Source organism: Bos javanicus, chromosome 1, assembly GCF_032452875.1.
Source record: "Bos javanicus breed banteng chromosome 1, ARS-OSU_banteng_1.0, whole genome shotgun sequence".
NCBI classification, from domain to species: Eukaryota; Metazoa; Chordata; class Mammalia; order Artiodactyla; family Bovidae; genus Bos; species Bos javanicus.
The window spans coordinates 142,559,034-142,584,322 of record NC_083868.1 but is presented as its reverse complement, the minus strand read 5'-3'; the positions used below and the strand labels follow the sequence as shown (position 1 = coordinate 142,584,322).

The following is a 25,289-nucleotide window of genomic DNA, read 5'->3' as shown; positions in this document are numbered from 1 at the left end:
GGCTTGGAGTGGGGCGCTTGTTCCTAGGATCCCCTGTTACACAGTGAAGCAAGAGCAGTCTGGCTTCCTTGACCATGTTAGCCAATGCCCTGGCCACCGAAAGAAGGCTTCCTCACTCAACACCGAGCCCTGGGCAGTGCTGGCACCTTTCCGTCTTTGACCATCATGCCCACACTTCTGGCAGTCAATTTTTCTGACTGTCAAATTTTCTGCAATACAATACTGCCAACAGATGCCAAAGTGAAAATTCCAGTCTTGCAAAAGACATAAGATTTCATGGAATTGACTAATGTTGGAGGACTGCTCAAATCACAAACAAAACTACTGGGAGAGGTGCTGGCAAAGTTAGACTGAATTACAATCGGGTATAAGACCGCCTGGAAGAGGGCATGGCAACCCACTCCAGTATTCTTGCCTGGAGAAATCCATGGACAGAGGAGCCTGGCAGACTACAGTCCATGGGGTTGCAAAGAGTCAGACATGACTGAAGCGACTTAGCACACAAGGGAGACCATCAACAAAGGAGACATAACAAGGCCTTCAAAACACAGCAGCTTAATTCAGAGGAGAATGAAGAGCTCTTGGGAAAAATCACAGGCCAAATATTTCTGCTAAAAGGATCACGTTGGTGCACATATTCTGTTGGTCAGTCACAGGATCTATGATGATGTGATGCTCTCATAAAACTTTACCAGAACCATTATGAGCACTCCACTGCCATCGCTCACTTTGGCTTATTCCTTATTCCAATAATTTGAGCAGAAATGCAATTTTGCCTAATTTACCTTTAGGTAAAAACCAGATAAGACTAACCCATGTTCATAATTTTTAGTTTATCAAGCCAGAGTCTAAATCAAAACCCATTTTTTTCACTCCTTACTTGAATTTTGGTTTCCGTTTCAGCTGGATTGTCTTTGTGGTCAGGAGAACTTCCTGATGAATTTTTAAATAATTGCTTGTGGAATGACCATCAGCCCCACTGAGATGAAAGGCCATGAGTGCACAGCCCTCTGAGATCAGGATCCCAGAAAGAAACAGATGGTTCTTTCAAAACAGGGTCATTGGAGGGCACACCCAACAAAGGACCATCCTGAGGGGTGGAGGGAACTGACTGAGGGCCAGGAACTGGGCTGCAGTCCTGGGATTTCCAAGCCTTCATCTGCTGAGCAGGACGTAGCAGGCAGGCATCTCTTTCCTGTCTAGGGACCCTGTGAGCAAGGAGCCAGCAACACGGTTGCCCTGCTCTCCCCGGGCCTCCTCCCTGGTGGTTGGGCACTGCCCTCTTCCTGGGGGCCCCATTATTCCCACCAAGATGGGGAATTAAGCCCCCAACTTCACTTCCAGCTTGGAGAGGACAGACCCCCAGAGCTCCTTAAGGATGCATTTTTTTTTTTTTTTTTTTGCCATCTGGCTTCTGGGGAGAGGGCTGCAATTAGCGGCTGGCTGAGTCAGCTGCAAACAGCAGACCCATTTCCACAGTTCTATTTCCCCGAGCCTTTGGCCTCTGTTCTGCACAGCAGGCCAGGGATTTCAAGCAGTTTTACCTCATTAATTCTAAACCACCCATGTTCAGGATTCAATAAATCAACCTGGTAGATTATTAAACACCCTCTCAGGGCTTGAGCCAAATGTAAACCCCAGATGAGAGAACCGGTGTCAAACATTCCAGCCAAATCTAGGCGTTTTTCCATCCATTGGGTCCAGTAGTCTAACTCCACGTCCACGTGGCCCCCCAGGCTCTGCTGGTGGCACCAGGTGGACCTGTAATCCTCTCCCTGGGGGTGCCATCTCCCGCCCCGCTCCAGTGTGTATGTGGGGGTGTCCTGTGCTTCATCCCCTGGGCTCTGCTGGCCTCAGCTCTCTTCTAGGTCTGGGGGGCGTGAGAGGTGATGGGTGGGTCCTGGGCAGAACAGGCATCAGATTGCAAAGCCACCTGCTCCCAGCAAGTGTTGAAAGGCTTTAATAACAGAGGTTGGCTTCCCTAAGGGAGAGACACGAAGGAGTGAAGGAGAAAGGAGAGGAGGGGCGAGGCTGGCGGGGAGAAGGGGAGCGGACCTTCCAGCGGGGTCCACACAGGTCAGAAGACACCCAGCTCTGCACCTGCGAACCCAGCCCTCACCACAGACTCTGGCACCACGTGGACATGCAACAGTCAACCTTGAAGGTTTGGGCAAGAGTTGTTTTAGCAGCCCTATCGCGCAGGCCCCGCCCCACCTACCCAGGCCGCCCGAAAGCGGCGTTGCGCATGCGTTCTTCAGGCTCCTTGCTGCTGGTTGCGTTCCTCTTGGTCGTCTGTCCTTCTGTCTTCTTCCTCAGACATCTGGAGGAAGATAAGAAAATGAGCATTAGTTGAAATGCCGTCTATGTCTCTAGCTTCCCTAAATTCAGGGTCTTCTTTTTCTGAGACTTAAAGAAAAAAAGGAATAAGTGGTTTGCTTACGACTCCACCCAAGCAGCCCACTTTCCGTTGGGTCCCTGGGAGTCCCATCCGGGAGCAAAAATCTGTGCACCCTTCCCCTCCGCCTGGGGGCAGTCCACAGGGGGCCTCTCGCCAAGACCAAGTGTTGATCCTGGTCCTGTGAAAACAAAGCTGGCCACCTGCAGGCTCACCAAACACTGCTTTTACAATTTCAATATTGTAACTACCCGGATTACAATTATTGTAATCCGGGTAATTATGCAGTAATTTATTTTCCCACAACAGAAATTTGGCAGGAAGAACTTACTGGTCAGTCTTTACTGAGCTCTTGGGAGTATCCTCAAACACCCAGAAGCCCCCATGAAGGGTGGATGGGGTCCCAGGAGCTTCTCTGGGGAGAGGGTCATTGCAGTGCAGAGCCTCAGACTGCAAGGTGGTGTGTGCATTTTTGAATTTCCGTGTAGTGAAGACCTTATTATTTCTTCATCAAAATTGTAACAAGGAACAAATATGCACATATATAAATACATGATATACATGATGAATGCATATGTATATGTATGCATATATATGTCACGTCATGAGATCATTTTCTTGTCATATAGTGCCTTGCCTTTGAGCAAATCTGACCTGCTGGCCTCAGTTCTCTTCTAGGGCTGGGGGTGTGAGAGGTGGTGGGTGGGTCCTGGGCAGAATGGGACATGAACACCTGATCACCAACCTCAAAGGGCCAGCCTTCCTAATGGACTTGCAATGGGATTCTTTTACAAAGCTAAGTTCCCTCACTGCAGTGGTTCTCAAGCTTAAGTGTGTACTGGAATCTCCTGGAGGGTTGTGAAAACAGATTACTCTTCTCCATCCCAGAGTTTCTGATTCACTGAGTCTGCGGTGGGCCCCAGTGTGTTTGTCACAAGTTCTCAGAGGATGCAGGTGCTGTTGGTCCAGGTGTTGCAGGAAGGGGGACCCCTGCCAGGGCCCGAAAGGGGGCCCTTGTCTAGCATTCAGAAATGAATTGTCTGAAGAGACACACGTGATGATGAAGCCAGAGGCTTTATTGGGAAGGGGCACCCAGGTGGAGAGCAGTAGGTTAAGGGAACCCAGGACTGATTTGCCACGTGGCTCACAGTCTCTGTGTATTGCTGATCCTGTTCACAGTGCCAACTGTCTTGGGGTTCACACTGTTTGCTGAACCCAGGGTAGGCAAGGTGTGGGCTAAGAAGCTGGAAGGAGACGCAAGGAGCCATAGGAATTGCAGACACATTTATTCTCTCCTGACTGACGCAGCAGTCATAGCAATAGACAAGCTATCTTCTGTCCTCCCATGGCTGACCCAACAGACACAGCTTGCGCAATTGCGCAGCAATCGCCCCTGCTTTCTAGGTAGAGCTCACGCAGGCATACAGCACAAGGTAGCCTGTGACCAAGTGGGTACCTTGTGACACGCATTCCCAGTGCTATAAGGGATCTCTGCTGTTACATAATCATTATTTACAAAACAGGGGCAAGAGCGAGAGGCCGTGGGACAAGAGAGCCTGACCATGCCATCTTGGTTCATTTGCTCTTTCCCTATGCTCGGGTTTTATGGTGATGGGATTAGTTTCCGGTTGTCTCTGGCCAATCATTCTGACCCAGGGTGCTTCCTGGTGGTCCATGCATTGCTCAGCCAAGATGGATGCCAGCGAGGAGGATTCTGGGAGGTGGTGGGACATGAGGTGTCTCCTTTTGACCTTTCCCCAGTTATTCCGGTTGGTGGTGGCTTATTAATTCCTTATTAATTCAACGTCCCTTACCAGTACTGCCTGTCATAAACTAACTCATGCAAATAGTTACTGTGGTGCCTGGGCACTGTGAGCAGTTTCTGTCAGTGTGCTTCTCCTAACACAGGGACCGAACTTTGAGAACCACTGTCTTAGGGCACTTATAACATGGCTCAGAGTCACGGTGGTAAGGACAAAGGCAGATGCGTCCCAAGCACCAGAATTCAGACATCAGCCTTACAGCCAGCTGGCATCATGATCGCTGCATGTTACTTATTTTTTTTTTTTCCACTGTATATCTCAAAGAGTTGCCTTGAGGATTGAATGAGAAAATGTAGGTAATATGGTTATGTACCATGATGAACAGTGATTACTGTAGCTGTGTGATTAAGTCCACTCACATTCCTTTTATACACCAGCGATCCAGAACATATCTGCTGAACACAATAAATTTATTTGAAAACAATATTCTAGAATTTAGATTATTTAAAGTATGTGAAACAACTTACACTAAATGACTGGATTGTATTGCCTTTTGCTAGTTTAATATAAATATATTTTTCATAAGTGTCACAGAATTATGAAGTCACAAGGTATATTAAAGTCATAAAATGTATTGTAAGTGGGCTATTTTAGGTTTATCACCACAATAAAACCAACTACTGAAATAAAATTATAAGCCATTTTACTCCAGGGATTCTTCTATTTGCTTTTTCCATGACCACGATTTGCAGAACAGAGACTGTGATCAAAATATTGCTTGGAGTACACACAGGATGGGTAGCTCGTGTCCCATCCATATCCCATCACAGTGTACACGTGTCTGAATAACTCTCAAGTGCAGATTGTAGGGAGGTGTGTGCAAGTGGGGCTGGGGAGTAAGGGGTGGGTGGTGGCCAAGGGGTTGTTGCTCTTGTTATTTCGTCACTAAGTTGTATCCGACTCTTTGTGACTCCAGGGACTGTAGCCCGCCAGGCTCTTGTGTCCATGGGATTTCCCACCCAAGAATACAGGAGTGGGTTGCCATTTCCTTCTCCAGGGGATCTTCCAAATCCAGGGATTGAACCCTAGGGTTCTGCTAGTAACTCTACTGTTCTGAAATGTTTAATATTAAAATAGCCATTCCAGCTTTATTCTGAATAGGGCAAGCATGGTATTTCTTTCTCTATTCTTCTATTTAGAATAAGTTAAAAAACACATACAAAAGATATTTCATGTATGTAGCATATAGTTAGGTCTTGATTATATATTTATCTATGCTTTTTAATTGGTGTGTGCAAGCATGCTAAGTCATTTCAAACATGTCCAACTCATTGCAATCCCATGGACTGTAGCCCTTGAGGCTCCTCTCTTCATGGAATTCTCCAGGCAAGAATACTGGAGAAGGTTGCCATGCCCTCCTCCAGGGGATCTTCCTGGATCCCAGGATGACTGAGCTTGGCTCTCCTGCATTGCAGTGAGATTCTTTACCATCTGAGTCACCAGGGAAGCCCCTTTAATTGGTAGGTCTTTTTTTTTTTTTTTGATAATTTTATTTATTTATGACTGTTCTGGTCTTCACTGCTTATGGGCCTTCTCTAGTTGCAGAGAGTGGGGCCTACTCTTTAGCTGCAGCTCAAGGGCTTCTCACTGTGGTGGTTTCTCTTGCAGAAATGGGCTCTAGGGCATGAGGATTTCAGCAGTTGCAGTTCCCAGGCTCTAGAGCACCGAGTTGTGGTGAAAGGACTTGGTTGCTCCGCAGCATGAGATCTTCCCAGACCAGGGATTGAACCTGTGTCTCCTGTATTGTCAGGCAGATAATTTACCACTGAGTCACCGAGGAAGTCCTGGTATGTTTATTTTTTATTTTATTTATTTCTTTTGACCATGCCTTGTGGCTCGGGGGACTCTTAGTTCCCCAACCAGAGAATGAGCCCAGACAACTTCAGTGAAAGTGCCCAGTCCTAACCACTGGACCACCAGGGAACTACATTAATTGGTATGTTTAGACTATTGATATTTATTGGTATTATTTATTGATATTTATCGGTATTATTGATATGGTTAGGTTTAAAGCCAACTATTATTGCCTTTTCCCTCCTTTTTTGTCTTTTTTTGGATTATTTTTATGGTTCCTTTATCACTTAGATATTAGATATGAATTTTTCTCGTTTTTTAGCAATTGTTTTAGGGTCTATAGTACACATATTTAAATACTCACAGTCTGCCTTCAAATGATAGTATACTAGTTCCTACGTTGTATAAGAATCCTACAATATAATCTTTCTATTCGTGTTTCCAGTCTACTGTTGCCCTGTATTTTAATTCATCAGATATTACAAACCCTATCCTACATTGTTATTATTATTTTTGTCTCTCTATCCCATGGTCTCAAAAATAACAATAAGAATAAATATTATGTACTTATCCATCCAATTACCATGGTAGATGTTCTTTATTTTTTGGGTATACATTCAGATTTCCATCTGGCATCATTTCCTTCTGATAAAGAATTTTCTTTATATTTTTTATTATGTGGCTTTGCTGGTGATAAATTTCTTTAGCTTTTTATATTTGAAAACCTTTTTATTTCACTTTTTTTTAATGCATGTTTTCACTTGGTACAGAACTTTATGTTGACAGGTTTTCCTTCAATACTTATAGATGCTTGTCCACATTCCTCTTACTTGTATTATTTCAGACACAAAGTCTGCAGTCATTCTTAAATTTGTGCCTCTGTATGTTTTGTATAATTTTACTCTTTCTGCTTTTAAGATTTCTATTTATTCCTGGTTCTGAACAATTTGATTATATTTTTTCTCATGTAATTTTCATTATATTTCTTGTGCTTGGAGTTTGTTGAAATTCTTGGCTGTGGGTTTGTACTTTTCATCAGACTTAGAAACGTTTCAGCCATTGCTTTTCAAAAATATTTTTTCCCCTTTCCCTTTCAAGGACTCCAGTCCTTCATGCACTAGCCCACTCAAGATTTTCTTACAATTCACCAATGTCCTATTTTGTTGTCAGTCATTTTTCTCTGTTTTTATTTGGTTGCTTTTTATTGTTATGTGGTCACATTTACCAATCTTTTCTTCTGCAATGTCCAATTGACCATAAATTCTATCCAGTGTGTTTTTTAGCCTCAGTTTTAAAGTTGTAGTTTTCATCTCAAGAAACTTGATTTAAGTAAGTGTGTTGGGGACTTCCCTGGTAGTCCAGTGGTTAAGAATCCACCTTCTAGTGCAGTGTACATGGATTCTATCCTTGGTCAGAGTACTGGGATCCCACATGCTGCAGAGGAACTAAGCCTGTGTGCCACAACTAGAGAGCCTGTGTGCCACAACTCCTGAGATTGTGTGCCACAATGAAGTTTGGAATACCGATGCAATAATGAGCCCATGTGCCACAACTGAGACTTGAAACAGCCAAAGAAGTAAATAAGTGTACCACTGAATAACTCAAGTTTACCATCCACATATCCCTGGAGTTCTCTCTGTGCAACTTTCTTGTCTGGTACTGGTGAATTCCTGCTGCTTTGTCACTACAAACTCTCACCCATCTCATCTACTCAGGCAGCCTGCTGGGCTTACCTAGGCTCGCCCTCTCTGTACTGTTATCCGACCCTCTCTCCCCAGGCAGTAAGACAGGCGATTGTACAGCCTACCTTGTTTGTGTCTCTCTCCCAGAGTTCATTGTCCTCTGTTGCCTGGTGTAAAAGATCTCAATAACCATTATGTTATATGTATATATTTCCATTTCTAGCAGGAAAGAAAGCCAATCCCTCTAATTCCATCTTGACCAAAGGCTGAATTCCTGTCTAGTAATTTTCGATTATATGTCTGACATTGTCAGTTTGATGCTGAGCTCTGGGTTTTATTGTACTTCATTGAAGACAGTTGGAGTTTTTTTCTGTCTCACAGTTAAGATATTTGAAGACTGGCTTGATGTTTTTGTTTTATATTTGTTTGGAGCAGGTCTAAAGTGTCCTCTTACTCTGCGTTTGTCCCACTGCTAAGGTGTGACTCATGCCATTTATCAGTTGTTTGCCTCTCAGCTCCTGCTCCACCCGTGGTTCTCCTGTGTGGCAGTAATGAAGCTTTAAGCCTGTCTCCTCTTCAATGGGACTTCCCAGGTGACTCAGATGGTATAGAATCCATCTGCAATGCAAGAGACCTGAGTTTGGTCCCTGCGTTGGCAAGATCCCCTGGAGAAGGGATTGGCTACCCATCCCAGTAGTCTTGCCTGGAAAACTACACGGACAGAGGAGCCTGGCAGTCTTCAGTTCATGGGGTTGGAAAGAGTAGGGCATGACTGAGTGACTAACACTTCTCTTCCTCCTCTTCAAAAAGCACAATATTAAGTTTTGTCAGCAGAGGGTGCTGGAAGGAAATTTCAGGAGGAAAGAGCTTCTATTTCTGGTTCTGGCATGTTGTCTTTTTTTTTTTTTTTTTTTAAATGCTGAACACAGTCTGGTCACCGCCTGGATATGGCCCTCCAGACATGGACACCAGGCTTCACGCCACTCTGTTGGCAAGTGGACTTCCAATGTCCCGTCCCTCTCTGCACAGTGGCTCACCAGCCTTGGTCCATCTGCGCCTGCAGGGTGTTTCCTGTTTCCATGGTTGCTGTGAACCAACTCTGGATTGCACAATCTAGCAAAGTTCTTTGCACCCAGTGACTTGCAAATACTGTCTCCAGTGAGGTCTGAACCCCAGCCACAGGGAGGAAGCCCTCCTCCCACAGTTGTCCATTCTTGGATACCGTCCCTCAGCTTTAAGTTGTTTTTTAGTATTCTCTTTCAATTTTTATACTTACTCCCCTGTTACAGTTCATAATTCTTTACGTTAAATGTTCCTGTTCAAATTATTGGGTGGTATCCCGATTTGTTGTTGTTGTTGATCGTTTGCTAAGCTGTATCTGGCTCTGTGTGACCCCATGGACCACAGCACGCCAGGCTCCCCTGTCCTTCACTGTCTCCCAGAGTTGGCTCAAACTCATGTCCATTGAATCAGTAATGCTATTCAACCATCTCATCCTCCGTCACCCTCTTCTTCTCTTGCCCTCAGTCTTTCCCAGCATCAGGGTCTTTTCCAATGAGTCAGCTGTTCACACCAGGTGGCCAAAGTATTGGAGCTTCAGCTTTAGCATCAGTCTTTCTGATAAATATTCAGGTTGATTTCCTTTAGGATTGACTGGTTTGGTTTCCCTGCAGTCCGAGGGACCCTCAAGAGTCTTCTCCAGCACCACAATTCAAAAGCATCAATTCTTCAGCATTCAGCCTTCTTTATGGTCCAACTGTCACATCCACATATGACGACTGGAAAAACCATAGCTTTGACTAAATGGACTTTGCTGGCAAAGTGATGTCTCTGCTTTTTAATACACTATCTAGGTTTGTCACTAACATGTAAGTTTTTTTGGCCCCTATTGAATGCCTTACATATTCAATGAGCAGTTCTGCATGCTGACTGGGGGAACTCAAGTGTTTCATACACATGTAAAGCTCTGAGAAGTATTTTGCTTATGGTTCAGTGGTCATTCATTGCCTGACTTGGTGGAATTTCTCTCTCCTCTTGCTCAGATGGGAATTCAGCCAGAGACTCAAGGGAGCCTCCATGTAGATTCTAGACCTCTTTCTCTGTGTCTCCCTCCTTTTGTGTTCCTTGTCCTACCATTTCTATCTGCTTCATCCATCACTCAACTCTGGAAGATCTCTAGATTCTGTTTATATTTCCCTCCCTGAATTCTGGTTTATAAATTACTTCTAGGTAGAAAGCTGAAATTATATTAGGGCTCATTTAATTTTTTTTGTTTGTTTGTTTTCCTTTTCAGTCATCACAGTCTCACACTGCCTCTTGTCCAATATTTGAAAAAATTCTATTTCATGTATTTTTGAGACCAGATTTCTAGTTATTCATGGTGAGAAGCAAGTCCCATAACAAGTTACCTTTAGGACTCACTCACTTTGGATGCAGACTCTGCATTTCCATCAAGCTCCCAGGTGACGTCCATCCTTACACAATTTTGAGAAGCAAGATGTTAGATGGCTTATTCAGAGTTTCTTGCTTTTCCTCAAAGACTGGTTGTGTTTCCCCAGATTATAAGCTCTGAGATCCCCGCTTTTTAATAATGATGATGTGAGCCAGGATACAGTGTCTGCCCTTCTGTTAGCACCCAGACCAAGGACAGCAAAATTTGTTCAAGGACCACTGAAGGCAGTAAAACATGTTTTCCAAAATCAGCGGCTAAAATAAGCTGGGCTCTCTTTCCATAAAGGGTTCTAGGGGAGAGCTTACCTATGGCTCATTCAGAGCACCTCTCTTTGGGGATTTTTTCACTTTTGCGCTACGGTTTCTTTGGAAATTGCAGTATTTGGCCTATTGCACTAACAGATCCTCATCTTATTGTGAATGGAACAGCATGAAAGATAATGAGTTATGAGTTGAAAGAGACATTTTTGGAGGGAGAAGGAGAAATCTGAGATTTCCAGATCATTCATTTGGGGAATGACTTCTTCCAGGACATCTTTACCTCACTGAGAAGATTGTGTGTGTGTGTGTGTGTGTGTGTGTGTGTGTGTGTGTGTGTGTGTGTGTTTGGTTTCTAGCTTTTTGGGAGGCTGAAGTCTTAGAATAAAATGGTACCCAACAGCTGGAAATGGCATTTCCTTGGAACCAGACAGGAATGAGAAGCTAGGGATTCTGGGAATTTTCTGCAGACACTTGCAAAGATCTTTAGACACAGCTGGCTTCCTATTACCCTTTGTGATGGAGCAGCCTTGTAAAACCTACAAACTCTAAATGTCAAATTCAGTTGGTAGTTTGACGCCTCCACCTCCCAGCGTTCACTCAGCGTGTGGAGTATTTGGCTTTGTCTTGCCTCGGAGGAAGTGTGTCCGTTTCCTGTGTGGGGGAGGCAGCAAGTCAGGGCGGGTGGAAGCAGGCGGCATTCAGTTGAACGGGGTGGCTGGGTACAGGCAAGGAGAGAGGCTCCCTCCAGGCAGGGTGCAGGCGCCAGAGTCGCCATCTGGACTGGGAATCCAAAAGAGAGAACCTTGGAGGGATCTTAGGAGCCAAACGTCTGTCCAGAGGCTAGCATTTCACTCTAAACCCCGGCCCCAGCTCTTCTGAGTCTTTCCTCCCAGGCCAGGGCCATGGTCTCTTCTGATCTGGCCCCTTCCTCCTGCCCCTCTCCGCTTTGTGAAAGAGACTGGTTTTCCTCCGCAGGAAGTGGGCACCGGCCTGATGCACTTGCTGCGATAGTGCCCACAGGCCGGTCGAAGCCCCTCCCACTAAGCCAACGGAGCATTGGTGGGCTCAGCCGGTTCACACCAGATCAAGAGAGTGGGTTTTGAAATTCTCAGGCACTTTGTAAATCAACTGTTTCAACACTGGTGGTGGCTCAGAATCAACCAAGGTGAGAGGAGGATTTGCCCTGCGGAAATTAACAAACATCAGAGACACTCCAGATCAGCCCCCCCTCCCCCACCAGCCACCGGTAAGAGAATGAGGCTTCCTCCAGAACAGAGTGAGGGACGTTGCCCTGTGTCACAAAGGTGAGCCCAGGACACACGGAGATTGTGTCTTCAATCTCATGAGTAAAGACAGAATTGGAGCTCACACCTAGGTCCGTTGAACCCCATTCATTTCCCCTGCTGGAGGAAATGTTTATACACAGTGCTGGAGGTGTTTATACAGTTGAGTAATTAACGTCGCCTTCATTATGGAACCTATTTCAAGCAATTCTGTTAATCTTTGTGCATCCACACTCTCTGCTGGCCCTTGGGGCCTGGAGAGAGGGGAGTGTAGGGAGGGACTGAGGAGAAGATTACTCTGATTTAGGATCATGCGCTAGTTCCAAGGACTCTACAGCCTTTGGGTGTTCGTGGAAGACTTGCATATGGTATTGCTTTTATGTGGAATCTAAAAATGCGAGCAAATGAACTTACTTACAAAACAGAAACAGACTCAGGAAACAAGCTTATGTTTATTAGAGGGGAAAGATGGTGGAGAGGGATAAATCATGAGGTTGGGATTAACATACATATACTACTATATTTAAGATAGGTAATCAACAAGGACACGTTGTATAGCACAGGGCACTCAATACTCTGGTAACCCATGTGGGAAAAGAATCTGAAAAAGAATGGAGATATATATATATATATAATTGAATCCCATTGCTGTACACCTGCTGTACACCTGAGACTACCACAGCATTGTAAATCAACCATACTCCAATACAAAGTTAAAAATTAAAAAACAAACAAACAGACTTTAAAGATCTAGAATTTGGTTGGAAGACTCAGTCAAACACACTAAAAGACTAGAAGCAAGGCTGGGCTGTCACCAGGACTGGCCACCAGGACAGAAAGCTCTGGCCGCTGGACAGAGCTTATCCATGCTGTTCTCGGGCCCCTGCCAGAGCAGCATATCCCTGCCACTCACACATCTGTTCATGGGCACCTCTAGGCCTCCTCTGTCCACTAACTCACAGAGCCTTGCGCTTCAGATCATCACAAGCTGCTCTGCTCAAGAAGGGTCCTATTCATTCTGACATCTGTCTCACAGTAGCACGTGTACCCAGCAGGGGTTCTGCTGGCGTACCTGTGTGGGTCCTGGGGAGCCTGAGTGCCTAGATATGTCATCACCCAGGACCAGGGTATTTGGCATCTCTGCCAAAGGAATGCATCAGTGGTTCTCAACCAGGGCTCTTTTGCTCCCAGGTACGTTTGGCAATGTCCAGAGACATTTGGGGGGCTTCCCTGGTGGCTCAGATGGTAAAAAGAATCTGCTTGCCATGTAGGAGGCCTGGGTTCAGTCCCTGGGTCGGGAAGGTCCCCAGGAGAAGAGAATGGCCACCCACTCCAGTATTCTTGCCTGGAGAATCCCATGGACAGAGGAGCCTGGCAGGCTACAGTCCTTGAAGTTGCAAAAGAGTCGGACATGACTGAGCAACTAAGCACACACAGACACACACACACACATTTTTTGGTTATCGTAATAGGGAGGAGGAGTGCTTCTGGCATCTTACTGGGTCTAGACCGAGGATGCTGTTGAATGTCCCTCAATGCGCAGGGCACCCCCACAGCAAACCATGGACCCTCCCCAGTGTAAATAGAGCCAAGACTGGGAAACCCTGGACCATGTGAATGGAGTGGGTTTGCAGGTGCATCACTGTCTCAGAGGTGGCTGGTTGCCGCTCTGTGCCCAGGTCCTTGGCTTACAATGAACTTGGCACCCAGTCACCACTGCACTCCCTGAAACAAGTGATGCCCACACAAACAAGTGGCAGCAAACAGCAGAGCAGGGCAGAGCATGGCTGGGCATGGGGGTCCCTGGGGTACAGAAGGCAGAGGCTGGGAGGGTTGGACAGCAGGAGAACTCCCGGGAGGAGGGGCTGCAGGTAGGGAGGAGCGGATGGCTTTTCCAGCTTGTACTTTTAAACTTTGTTTAAGGTGCCTTTCAAAGCAGATTTGAAAAATGTTTTAGTTGAATTTATCTCTTTTTCCTTTTACAGTTCCAGATTTCTGTGTCATGGTTTTACAAAGGCTTTCCTCATACTTTGAAATACTTAAAAAAAAAAAAAAATTCTCACAGGGTATCTTCTAGTACTTCTACAATTTCACTTTTTACATTTAAATCTTTGATTTTTTTTTTTTTAATGAGTGAAAAAATTTCCTTTCCTTTCCCCAGATGGTGACCCCATTGTCTCAACATTGCTAACTTAACCGTCCAATTACCCCCAGTCATCCCATCACCCAGTTTAAGGAACATAAACCCCTGTATTCTGTTTATAGCTCTGCTCTCTCTGCCTGAAATCCAGCATGTCGACCACACTGTTTTAACTACAGTAGCTCTGTAGTGTGTTTACTGTCTCTTGGGGTTACTTCCCTTCCTTCCCCCCATCTCTCTCTTTGGAATTTGTTCATTGTTCCTGGGATGTTTGTTATTCCACATGAACTTTCAAATCCACTTATCTCCCTCAAAAGTCATTTTTACAATTTTCATTTGACTGTGATCCCTCTGTGGGTTCATTTAGGAGACAGCATCTTTGTGGATGTTGAATCTTCCTTTCTGTGTGGGAACTGTCCCAGCCTTCTCTGCGTCCCTCAGGGATAAGCTATGTTCACCAGTCCTGTAAGTGTATTCCTAAGGCATTTATGTTGTGCTGTCATGGCCATGCAAATAGGACATTTCCTGCATTATAGCTCCTAAGGATGTGGCCATAAAGAAAAGCTATTGCCATCTGAATTCACCCTTGAACTCAGCCACATTGCTGAATTCTCTTCTTGGGGTGTGAGGATTTCAGTCTGTTTCATGGGGTTCCAGGCTTGTGGTCCAGGCAAATACTGACAATTGGCTTTCCATGTGACAGTTGCCTGGAAGGAGTGGGGGCTCTGCACGTGCATGGGTGGGAAGGATGCTTCTGTTTCCACTTCATCTTCCACGGCTCCTTGCGCTGATATGGATGGTGTGGGAGGAGCAGTTAGAGCTGTTTGTAGACCTTTGTGAGCCCCTGAGACCAAGTAGTAAAGGGCCTGGGAGAAGGTGAGAACCCCAACTTGTCTCTGTGCAAAGAGGTTCTGGGAGCCCTGGCCGTGACCTAGATGGGTGCCTGGCCCTCCTCCAGGTGGCAGGTTGGCAAAGACATCATGAACTTGGGGGCTGAGAAGGGCAGTGTCCCACAGACCCCTCCTCAAGCACCCATGCTCCCTTGGGGACTCTGGGAAATACATCAGGGTGTCGGCACAGTGTCCCCAGACCTCATTCTTCCCCAGGGCCAGGGCAGGAGGACCTTTGTGTGGCCTGGGTTCTTGCCTTTATTCCTTGTAAGAGCTGCCCACAGGGAGTCAGATCTTTGTGTTTCCTATTTGAAAATAGGTACAGAAAGAGTCAGAAGAGGTCATGCATGAATCTGGATGCATTAAGTGGGTTTGGTTGGTGTGACATTTATTATCTTCCTTGTGGGAACTGCATGCCTCTGGCTGGTCCAGCCCTTCAGAAACATCTGTTTTTGGCATTTGTATCAGTGTTTTTCACGCTCTGTATTAGTGTCCTGGGGCTGCCTTGACAAAGTGCCATAGGCTGGGCAGCTCAAAAAATAGTTGCTAATTAGTCTTACGCTCTGGAGGCTGGGAATCCAAGGCTGAGGTGTGGGCGGGGCTGGTTCTCCTGAGGCCTTTCTCTGGGCATATGGATGGCCGTCTGCTCCGTGTCCTCACGTGGTCATCCTGTGTGTGTCAGGGTCCTCATCTCCTCTTCTTATAAGGACATCGGTCATCTTGGGTTAGGGCCACCCCAGTGAGTGCATTTCACTTTTATTACCTCTCTAAAGGCCTGTCCCAAAAAAAAAAAAAAAAGTCCCATTCTCAAGTGCTGGGGTTAGGACTTCATCTGAACGAATTTTGGGAAGGGAAGATAGGATTCAGCAACACAACTCGTAGCTGAAGTGTCTCAAATTTGGCTCTAAAATAAGACTGGCTTCAGTGGAATGTGACGGGTCTTTCTTCTCAGAGAAACTCAGCAGAGTGTTTGCAGGGACTGGTGGCCCCAGAACCTGCGGCTCAGTGCTTCTCCATCACGGGTGTGAGTTCAGGATCCCCGGCTCCTCGGCAACCCAGCCCTAGGCCAACTCCTCCTCCAGCTTCAGCCTCCTCCCTTCTTCTGAGAAAGCTCAGCTGGGAAGAATCCCAGTCATCGCGCCCCCAGATTCATAGACAGCGTTTGCTGGGTCGGGGATGCGAGTAAACCACGCTGGGGGGTTCCTTTCAAGTTTTGTTCCTGTCCATAGGTGAAGACATCGAAGAGATGATGTGGGGAGCAGGGAGGGTTGGAGGTGGGAGCTTGTGGGAACAGGATGTCTGTTTCCAGATGATATCAGCAGGGGTCAGATGAGGCTTGTGAACCCCGAGGACCAGCAGGGCCAAAGGAAAGAAGAAAGTGCTCAGAAATTTCTTTTTTTTTTTGGTTTCTTATTAGTTCACCAAAAACTTATGCCAAATAATGAAACACTTCCAAAGGCACCTCGCTCTGCACCCCTCCCCAGCACAGTTCTGTGCTCCAGCCGCCTCCCACCCACTCCCCCCACCTCCCACTTGAGGGTTATTCTAGAAGTCAAGAATGACAGAAGAGGGCTTTTCTACCTTTGTTGCAGAAGGAGGTCTTGTCAACCAGCATTATAGGATATAAAGAGAACTGTGTTCCTTGCATACTTGACCTCAAGCTCTGAGGTTCAGACCCATCTTGTTGTCTGGTGTAGACGCCCACAGGTAGTCCAGTGAGGAGGAGGTGGTGGTTTGCCTCCTTCACCACTCAGGCCATGAGACCCAGAAGCCTCAGCCCACAGAGGGTGAACCCAGATGTCTTGGGGACCACCCCAAAGAAGTGGCGAATGTGTAAATCCCACGAGCTTGACTTGTGACATTTTTATTCACCATCATGATTAGGAATGTCAGTGTGGCACTGGTGTATCCAGAAAAGAATAGAGGTGTTGGGGTCAGCAGAGTGTCTCAGCGTGACTGCGCCCTCCCTCTGAGCACTCTGAGGGCTATTTCTTCTTCTTGGGCAAGGATGGGGTGAGAGGACGGAGCTGGGTGCCCCCTCCATTGACTGCCTGGACCAGCTTGTTCAAAGTCAGAGCACCCTTGGCTGCACCATCCCTGGAGGCTTCACTGTGCCTGGGTGGGGGTCCTCTCTGGTTTCTCTCTCCTGACAGTCAGGGCGGGACCCACCCCCTCCATTTTTCAAAGCCCTCCTCCCAGCTCCACTGGATCAAAATGGAGCAAAAGAGAAACTGAGTAAGCCCTGCACCAAGGGGATGTCACAAGCCTTCCACCCTGGCCTCTGCATAAATAGCCCAATGTGCTTGGGAGGACTGGGGGTGATGGGCTGAAGGGTGGCCCCTGAGAGGTGCACGCCCTGATCCCTGGGCCCGTGACTGTGTCACATGGTACGGCGAAGGGGACTTTGTGGGTGGAATTAAGTTAAGGGTCTTGAGATGGGGAGATATTCAGATTGTTGGGTGGGTTCAGTGTAATCTGAGGGAATTCACAAAAGGGAGATGGGAGAGTCAGCAGCAGAAGGCGATGTGACTGTGTAAGTAGAGGAGCAGGGGGATCTGAAGGGGCGCCACCGCTGCCTTTGAGAATGGAGGAGGGTGCCAGGGGCCAGGAGTGCGGGCGCCTCTGAAGGCCAGAGAAACAGAATCAGACTCTCCCTGAGGGCTGTGGAAGAAGAGTACTCCTCTGGCCCATTTCAGAACTGCTGGCCTGCAGGGCTGCAACAGAGTAAATGCATGCGTGTTTAAAACTTGTGTCTCTAACCACCACCATGGGCTCACTCATTATAGCAGCAGCAGGTCACTGATACCTGGTCTGTGGACACCAAGCTCGGTTCCTGGTTTTTATCTGGTAGGTGGTTTCCTTGCACCATTTTATTCAATATTTTACCTCCTTCAGCCTGTGTGGAAACAGCCCAAGAGTGATTGAAACAGAAAAAGGAAAAATAGCTGGGAACTTGACAAAAACATATAAAGTGGAATTTTCCCTGGGGTAGGCTTGGGGTGGGTCTGGAACCAGAGTCACGGGTCCTCATTCCCCGCCAAGTGGCACGGCAGATGCACAGGGTACAAGATGGTGTCCCCACAGCCTAGCTCGCAGGGTGGCGGTTGGCAGATGACCAACACTCCGGTGTCTGAAAGTGCGTTTTGTGCTTCTGTGAATCACCTCGGGGAAACCCCCATCCCTTCAAGATAGCAGTGCCTCACAGCCTCTGCAGAGTCCCTTCTCTCCAATGTGAGGCATGCAAACAGAGGTGGCATCAGTTGCCCTGGATCCAGTTCCTCCAGTTAAACGCAGAGTTGGAGCCGTGAGTCAGCGTCTTCACGGGTGGGTTCACCAACTCCCATTTTCCTTCCTCTTTGTTTTCTTCGCAGAAGCACATACCCAGAGATGGGACCTGGAGCAGAGTTAAATCAGTTATTAATATTCCATACCAGGTTGATCAATTTTAGACTTGTTCTCAAGCCAGCAGCCTTGAAGCCTGGCATAATACATCCATGCTGGCACTGTGGCCTTGAACTCGGCACCAACATCTAACACAGTGGCCCCCAGGGGGACTCCCTGCCCCTCCCACAGCAGTGGGAAGTGTCTGCAGACCTCACTGTCTGTCACAACTGGGGGTGCCATGGCATCTCAGGGTGACGGAGGACTGTATTTTTTCCTGGCAGCGCAGGGAGGGGCTCAGAGACCCAAGAGCTTTGCACAGCAAAGAGAGGTGCTGGCTGGGCCAGACTGGGCCAGGGGTCTGCTCTTCTGCAGCCCCCAGGCCACTCTGGGGCTCAGAGACACCTTGCTGCCCACACCTGCAGCAAACAAGCTGTGGCCGGCAATGGTGCCGTGACCTGGTCAGAGACTATCGCTCGTCACAGGCGTTGTCTGCACTGCTTCACTCCCAGCCTCAAGGCCGGTCAATCAACTGATTAACTTGATGAAAAGGACAAGGGCAGAGGGCAAGTCTATCCCTGAGTAGGTCTCTGGGGCAGGGAATGGGGAGGGCTGAGTCCTGAGTTTGCCTGCCTCCTTCGTCTTGCCAATGGGAGGAAAGCCATCTCTGCTTTGCTGGGTGATGCTCTACAGGTTGGCCCACTTGTTATTCTTCTCTACACATCCATCACCCACTTGATTTTTCAGTATGTGTTGAGGGCAGGAGGAGAAGGGGACGGCAGCGGATGAGATGGTTGGATGGCATCACCGACTCAATGGACAAGAATCTGAGCAAACTCCCAGAGATAGTGAAAGGCAGGGAAGCCTGGTGTGCTGCAGTCCATGGGGTCCAGAGAGTTCATGACTGAACAACAACACGTGACCCCGGCCCAGCATCAGGCACTCTGACAGCTTCAACAAGCTCCTATGTTCCATGGCTTGATGACTCCAAAGGCTAGAGGGAGGGGCTGCTTTCTGTCTGTCTGCAGTCTCCCCCCTCACCCACCACCATCCCCAGAGCAAGCCAGCCCAGTAACTGGTCTTTCTCTTCTTTCTTAATTTGCTTAACCCCCGCACCTACCCTCACCAAATGGACCATGTGCTCGACTAATAGAGTGGTAAGGACTTATCATATGACCTGATTATAAAAGTCCTCTGTCTTGTTTTTTATATTAACTTGGCAGCAAATGGCCAAAGCTGCCATGATGATAAAGATGACATCCTCTGACAGACCCCTGCCTGAGGCTACCCTTTGCACAAGAGCCAGCGGACACCTTCTCAGGGGACAAGTTGGGGGTGTCCCTGCTGCCCTGGGTTGTTCAGGACATTTGTTTCTGTTCTGAGAAGGGGGTGTGGGGACCCGCATCCTCAGGCTGCCTGCTTCCGTGGCCCCAAGAGAAAAGAGGGGGCGCGTACCTTTCTCACGAGCTGGGCGAAGTCCGCGCAGTCCCGGGGCGGCAGCCCAAGCAGCGGGCGAGTGCAGGTGTCCAGCGCCGAGCTGTGGCCCACGACCAGGATGACGCCTGCCGTTGAAGGAAAGCACCCCGAGTCAGGGCAGGCACAGAGGATGCCCCTTATCAGACAGGGGCCCCAAAGTGGTCGAGTGGAATAAACTTGTGGTGCCCCGAGGCCTTGGCAACCCCGGGTGGAGGCAGACATGGTTGGTAACAGGTTAATAACACTGGCAACTGGCCTCTGGTTTGTGTGCAAGGTCTTCTGAGCCTGTCACATCCTCACACAGGGTGGGTGCAGACATACCCGCCCTCGAGCTTCAGGGATGGGACAGTGCCATGCTCTGAGCTGTGTCGACAAGGCCTGTGAACTTGAGCTTGATCAGCTGGCCATCACAATGGACCACAGAGGACTCTCACTTTATGGAAGGACCTTCAGAGTCCAGGGCAACATGTATGGGCAGCCAAGGCTGGGATGAAGCCAGGCTGGGGAGTTAGACCTGCTGCTGAGTCAGGGAGACCCTGCGGCTGTACCCACTGAACCACCTGAGGAGGAAACTGGAACCCGAGCTTCCTTGGAAAGTCCTGGGCCACAGAGTAATCCATTCAGGTGACTGTAAGGACTTCCCAGGTGGCATAGTGGTAAACAACCTACCTGTAATGCAGGAGACACTAGAGATGAAGTTTCAATCCCTGGGTTGGGAAGATCCCCTGGAGAAAGGCACGGCAGCCCACTCCAGTATTCTTGCCTGGAGAATCCCATGGACAGAGGAGCCTGGTAGGCTACAGTCCATGGGGTTGCAATGGCACCATTACTTTGGAGGCCGCATCTCGTGCATCTCCTGCACTGCAGGCAGGCTCTTTACCACTGAGTCACAGGTGAAGCCTGTAACATTCTTGCTATTCCAGACATGTCCGCTCCTTTCTTCTTTAGTTTTTTAGTTTAGTTCAGTCGCTCAGTTGCGTCCGACTATTTGCAACCCCATGAATCGCAGCACGCCAGGCCTCCCTGTCCATCACCAACTCCCAGAGTTCACTCAGACTCACGTCCATCAAGTCAGTGATGCCATCCAGCCATCTCATCCTCTGTCGTCCCCTTCTCCTCCTGCCCCCAATCCCTCCCAGCATCAGAGTTTTTTCCAGGGAGTCAACTCTTCTCATGAGGTGGCCAAAGTACTGGAGTTTCAGCTTTAGCATCATTCCTTCCAAAGAAATCCCAGGGCTGATCTGCTTCAGAATGGACTGGTTGGATCTCCTTGCAGTCCAAGGGACTCTCAAGAGTCTTCTCAACACCACAGTTCAAAAGCATCAATTCTTTGGCGCTCAGTTTTCTTCACAGTCCAACTCTCACATCCATACATGACCACTGGAAAAACCATAGCCTTGACTAGATAGACCTTTGTTGGCAAAGTCATGTCTCTGCTTTTGAATATGCTATCTAGGTTGGTCATAACTTTCCTTCCAAGGAGTAAGCGTCTTTTAATTTCATGGCTGCAGTCACCATCTGCAGTGATTTTGGAGCCAAAAACATAAAGTCTGACACTGTTTCCACTGTTTCCCCATCTATTTCCCATGAAGTGATGGGACCGGATGCCATGATCTTCATTTTCTGAATGTTGAGCTTTAAGCCAACTTTTTCACTCTCCACTTCACTTTCATCAAGAGTCTTTTGAGTTCCTCTTCACTTTCTGCCATAAGGGTGGTGTCATCTGCATATCTGAGGTTATTGATATTTCTCCCGGCAATCTTGATTCCAGCTTGTGTTTCTTCCAGTCCAGCATTTCTCTTGATGTACTCTGCATATAAGTTAAATAAGCAGGGTGACAATATACAGCCTTGACGTACTCCTTTTCCTATTTGGAACCAGTCTGTTGTTCCATGTCCACTTCTACAACATTCAAATATCCCTTGAGGGTAGATTATACATCTTCTTCACTGAGATTTTCCCCATGATGTTCTATTTGATGCCTGACACATGGATGATGTTCACATTTGCTAACTTAAGTCTTATAGGATTGGCTTTTCATGTTTCACCATGGACATTTTCATATATACCCCAAAGGCAGGTCTGATGAATCCCTGTGTCCTCATTAGGGAGCTCCAACATTTGTTGATGTTCTGCCCCTCTGGTATCATCTGTTACCTGACATCCTTCCCCGTGAGGTATTTTTATTTTTACTGAAGTATAGTTGATGTGCAATATTATATAAGGCATACAATATAGTGATTTGCAATGTTAATAGTTATACTCCATTCATAGTTACTGTAAAATATTGGCTGTTTTCCCCATGTTGCACAGTAGATCCTTGCAGCTTATTTTATACCTAACAGTTTGTATCTCCTGCTCCCCTCTTCCATCTTGCCCCTCCCTACTTCCCTCTCCCCACTGCTTCACTCTCCCACCACTCATTCATTCTCTATATCTGTGCGTCTGCTTCTTTCTGTGTTATATTCACTAGTTTGTTGTATTTTTAGATTCCATGTACAAGTGCCGTGTTTGTCTTTCTCTGTCTGACTTATCTCACTTAGCATAATGCCCTCCAAGTCCATCCATGTTGTTACAAATGTCAAAATTCCATCCTTTTTATGGCCAAGTGGCATTCCATTGTACATAGGTACATCTTAATTTGTTCGTTGGATAATGAACACTTAATGCAGTTTTTTAGAGCATAGCCCAAACATCACGCTACTTCGCAGGATGTACCACAGTTTGCATCTCCAAATGAGGACTTCTCATTTTTACACAACTGCCATATCATTACCCCACTAACAAAATTAAGTGTTTTTTAAATATTTCCATATTCACCTTCCATATTTAAATTTCTCTAATGGTCTCAGCCATCAACTTAAACAGATGTTTTGTTTGAATTGTCATTTAGACACGACCCAACATTTGGTAGTTTGGTTCTTAGCTTCTACTTTTGTTTCCTGGGAAGTGGGCATGGGTGGTCTGTGTTGACCCTGTGATCCTGGGTCCCATCGGTTCCGGAATTGGGGGCCCCAGGGTTGGGGGCGGCGTGTGTCTCTACAGAGGCAGTGTGCAGCACTCTGGAGGTGGGGAAACTGGATGGGGAGGTCAGGGCATTCCTAGGTTCAAAATCAGCCATTTCTAACTCAGAGGTAGGGGACTCTGGCCCCAGGGGCTGCTGGCACCAAGGTCGCTGGGGCACTTACCATCCTGTGGGCAGGTGCTGACGATCTGTTCCATGCTCACTGCACACCTGTGCACGTAATCATCATAGCTCTCAGCTGGCAGGAGAGAGGCGAGGGGGAAGGCGGGCCTGGAGGAGGAGAGGGGAGCTGCCATTCTGGCCCATGTGTCAACAGAAGGAGCGAGATGGCTCTGCCTTTAGCTAGGGCTCATGGTCAGCAGTGAGCCTCCAGTTTTGTGCCCCAAACCAGCAAAGGGCTGGTGTTGGGGGCTGCAGCCTGCATTGTCACTGAGCAACAGGCACACAGGCTTGTGATGGCAGAGCCAGCTACGGGCGGTTCTCTGGCTGACACATGCTAGCCGGGCTCCCTGACCCTCTTCTCAGTGGGCTGGACCTGTAGGCTTCACGTCCAACCTTGTGGACTGAGTTCAGTCAGAACCCCTCACCCCCTGTATCTGACCACCCTGGATACCTGAGCAAACTCGGCTCCCTGTCCACCTCCAGATGTGTCTGTCCCCCTACCTGTCTGCAGTAAGGATTGTTTAAGGTCTGCAAGAATCGCCCTATTCTTATATGAACTTCCCACCCCACCCCTCTCCTGGTTGAAAAATCCCCACTGGGCCTTGTATTTGGAGAGGAGTCCCATCTCTCTTCTTCTGCCACACCCCACTGCAATGGTCCCTCGTGAATAACACCTTCATCATCATCTTTAAACAAGCAGCAGGAAGCCTAGTTGCAGACACCATGACCGTGAGGCGGCTCACCTGTAATCCAGGCTGACGTTGAAATCTGCCTCCTTCATCTCTTCCAGGGTCATGAGGGTGGGGGTGGTTTTGCCGGCCTCCCATTTGGTCCATTCAAAGATGCCAGGTTCCACTCTTATCTTAACTTTTTTCTCCAGTTTGAACTCTGAATTCAACAGAACACACGTGTTTATCATCTTCAGGGTTTATTTTGGCTTTCTGTAAAAAAGTCTCTTCCTAGGTCTAAATCAACCCTTTGGGGGGAAAAAAACGTGATTTTATTTCATGCACAGTCATGCTAGTTCTCAGACAAGAGCCACTGGGCAGTTGGAGGCTATCAGGATGACCCTCTGTCCATCAGGAAGGACCGGAGTCTCCCGGGATCTGGGAGACACCTGCAGCCCCCTGGTGCTCACCCTATCCTTGCGTGGGCCCCACTGCACACGGCACTTGGGCTCATCCTCAGGTTAAGAAGGAGCACACCCATGAGGACTTGGCTGGTCCACTGATCCTCGGAAAAGATGAACAATTGTGGAGCCTGTTAGTCACACAGAAGTGCCATCCTGGCAAACACTTAGCCCAGACCGAGCCAAAGCAGAGGGTGGATCAGAGTCATCTTCTAGAACATTCTAACTCTCCCAACTCACCCTACCCTAGGATTTTTTTTTTAATGAGAAAAAAAAGCTCCACTTTCTATTGTAAATTAGAAAACTGGAAATGGAAGTCATGATCTGTTTTGCCAAAAATAGCACGTATTTTTGCTATAGAAAAACACATTCCATAAACTGATTTTTTTTCACACCTTTGATAACTCCTCCTCCAGTGACATCCTTTCCACTGCTCTTCTAAGCTCAGCACCAACCTCTCTTAAAAAACTCATGCATAAGGTGGTCAAAGGCAAATTAAAATCTTGACCTTCCAGAAATGCTAACAGGCTCAGTGCCTCCTCACAGTTCTCAGGGGCTGGTTCGCAACTGTCTTGTAAATTTAGACTGTCATTCACAGCCATCCACTTTCTTTGCACCTCTGCTCACTGCCCTCTCCCCCCAGAGAAGAACCATGAGGTCACAGCCATGTGAGAAGGTCGCTGCAGTTCTCACTGACCTCCCAGTATATGTTTGGCCGTCTGCAAACAGCGGAGGGCGGGGGAGCTGAAGACTGAGGTGATCCTGATGCCGCTGTCCAGCAGAGCTTCCCCTGGAAAACAGCAGTGGGAAATGTGCCCTCTTCATCACTGTAGCCGCCCAAGGGGGCAAATTCGGAGGGCAGCTTACTACCTGTGGTAGGAAAGCTTTTATGTAGCTCCATGATTGCCACCCCCAGTGTATGCATCCCATACGATTGTGCCTGATGTGTGGGTGGAAACTGTAATTAAGGTCAGCCAGCATGGCCCCAGGGAGGAGCTGGTTTTAGTATGTTCTTCCAGTTAACCACTGTGTGACTTGGGAAGCCCATGAACTTTCCCGATTCTAGATTTGAGTTTCTTAATTCATAGAACGCAGACCAGATGAGCTCAATGGCCTCTTCTCTTCCACAAGGTCAATCATGTGGAACCAGAACCTCAGACAAAACAAAAGCCCAAAGGGACAGATTTTGAAATAAAATCAAAGACAGGATGTATCTTTCAATTTTTAAAATGACATCCTTAGTGTACACAGTGGTCACTGACTTTGTTTTTTTTCCTTTTCTCTCTTGTTCTTTTTATCCCTTTCATTCCTCCTGACTTCCCCACCAACCCATTCCTGGGTCAAGTCTCTGAGCTTCCTACTTGCTGTGTGATCTTGGGTTACTATGTGATCTTGGG

The 25,289-nt window shown here is 47.5% G+C and overlaps 1 protein-coding gene across 1 annotated transcript in view; it reads right to left on the bottom strand.

The window, feature by feature from the left end:
• Positions 1–16,553: 16,553 nt before the first annotated feature.
• Positions 16,554–25,289, bottom strand: part of UBASH3A (ubiquitin associated and SH3 domain containing A) — a 42,864-nt gene continuing 34,128 nt past the window's right edge. Inside the window, exons 10-14 of the mRNA XM_061422498.1 lie at positions 24,590–24,682; positions 23,507–23,651; positions 22,765–22,871; positions 19,556–19,662; positions 16,554–18,113 (exon numbers count right to left, since the gene is read on the bottom strand). Coding sequence (XP_061278482.1) covers positions 17,976–18,113; positions 19,556–19,662; positions 22,765–22,871; positions 23,507–23,651; positions 24,590–24,682 — 590 coding nt within the window. The 3' untranslated portion in view covers positions 16,554–17,975. The remainder of the gene's footprint in view (positions 18,114–19,555; positions 19,663–22,764; positions 22,872–23,506; positions 23,652–24,589; positions 24,683–25,289) is intronic.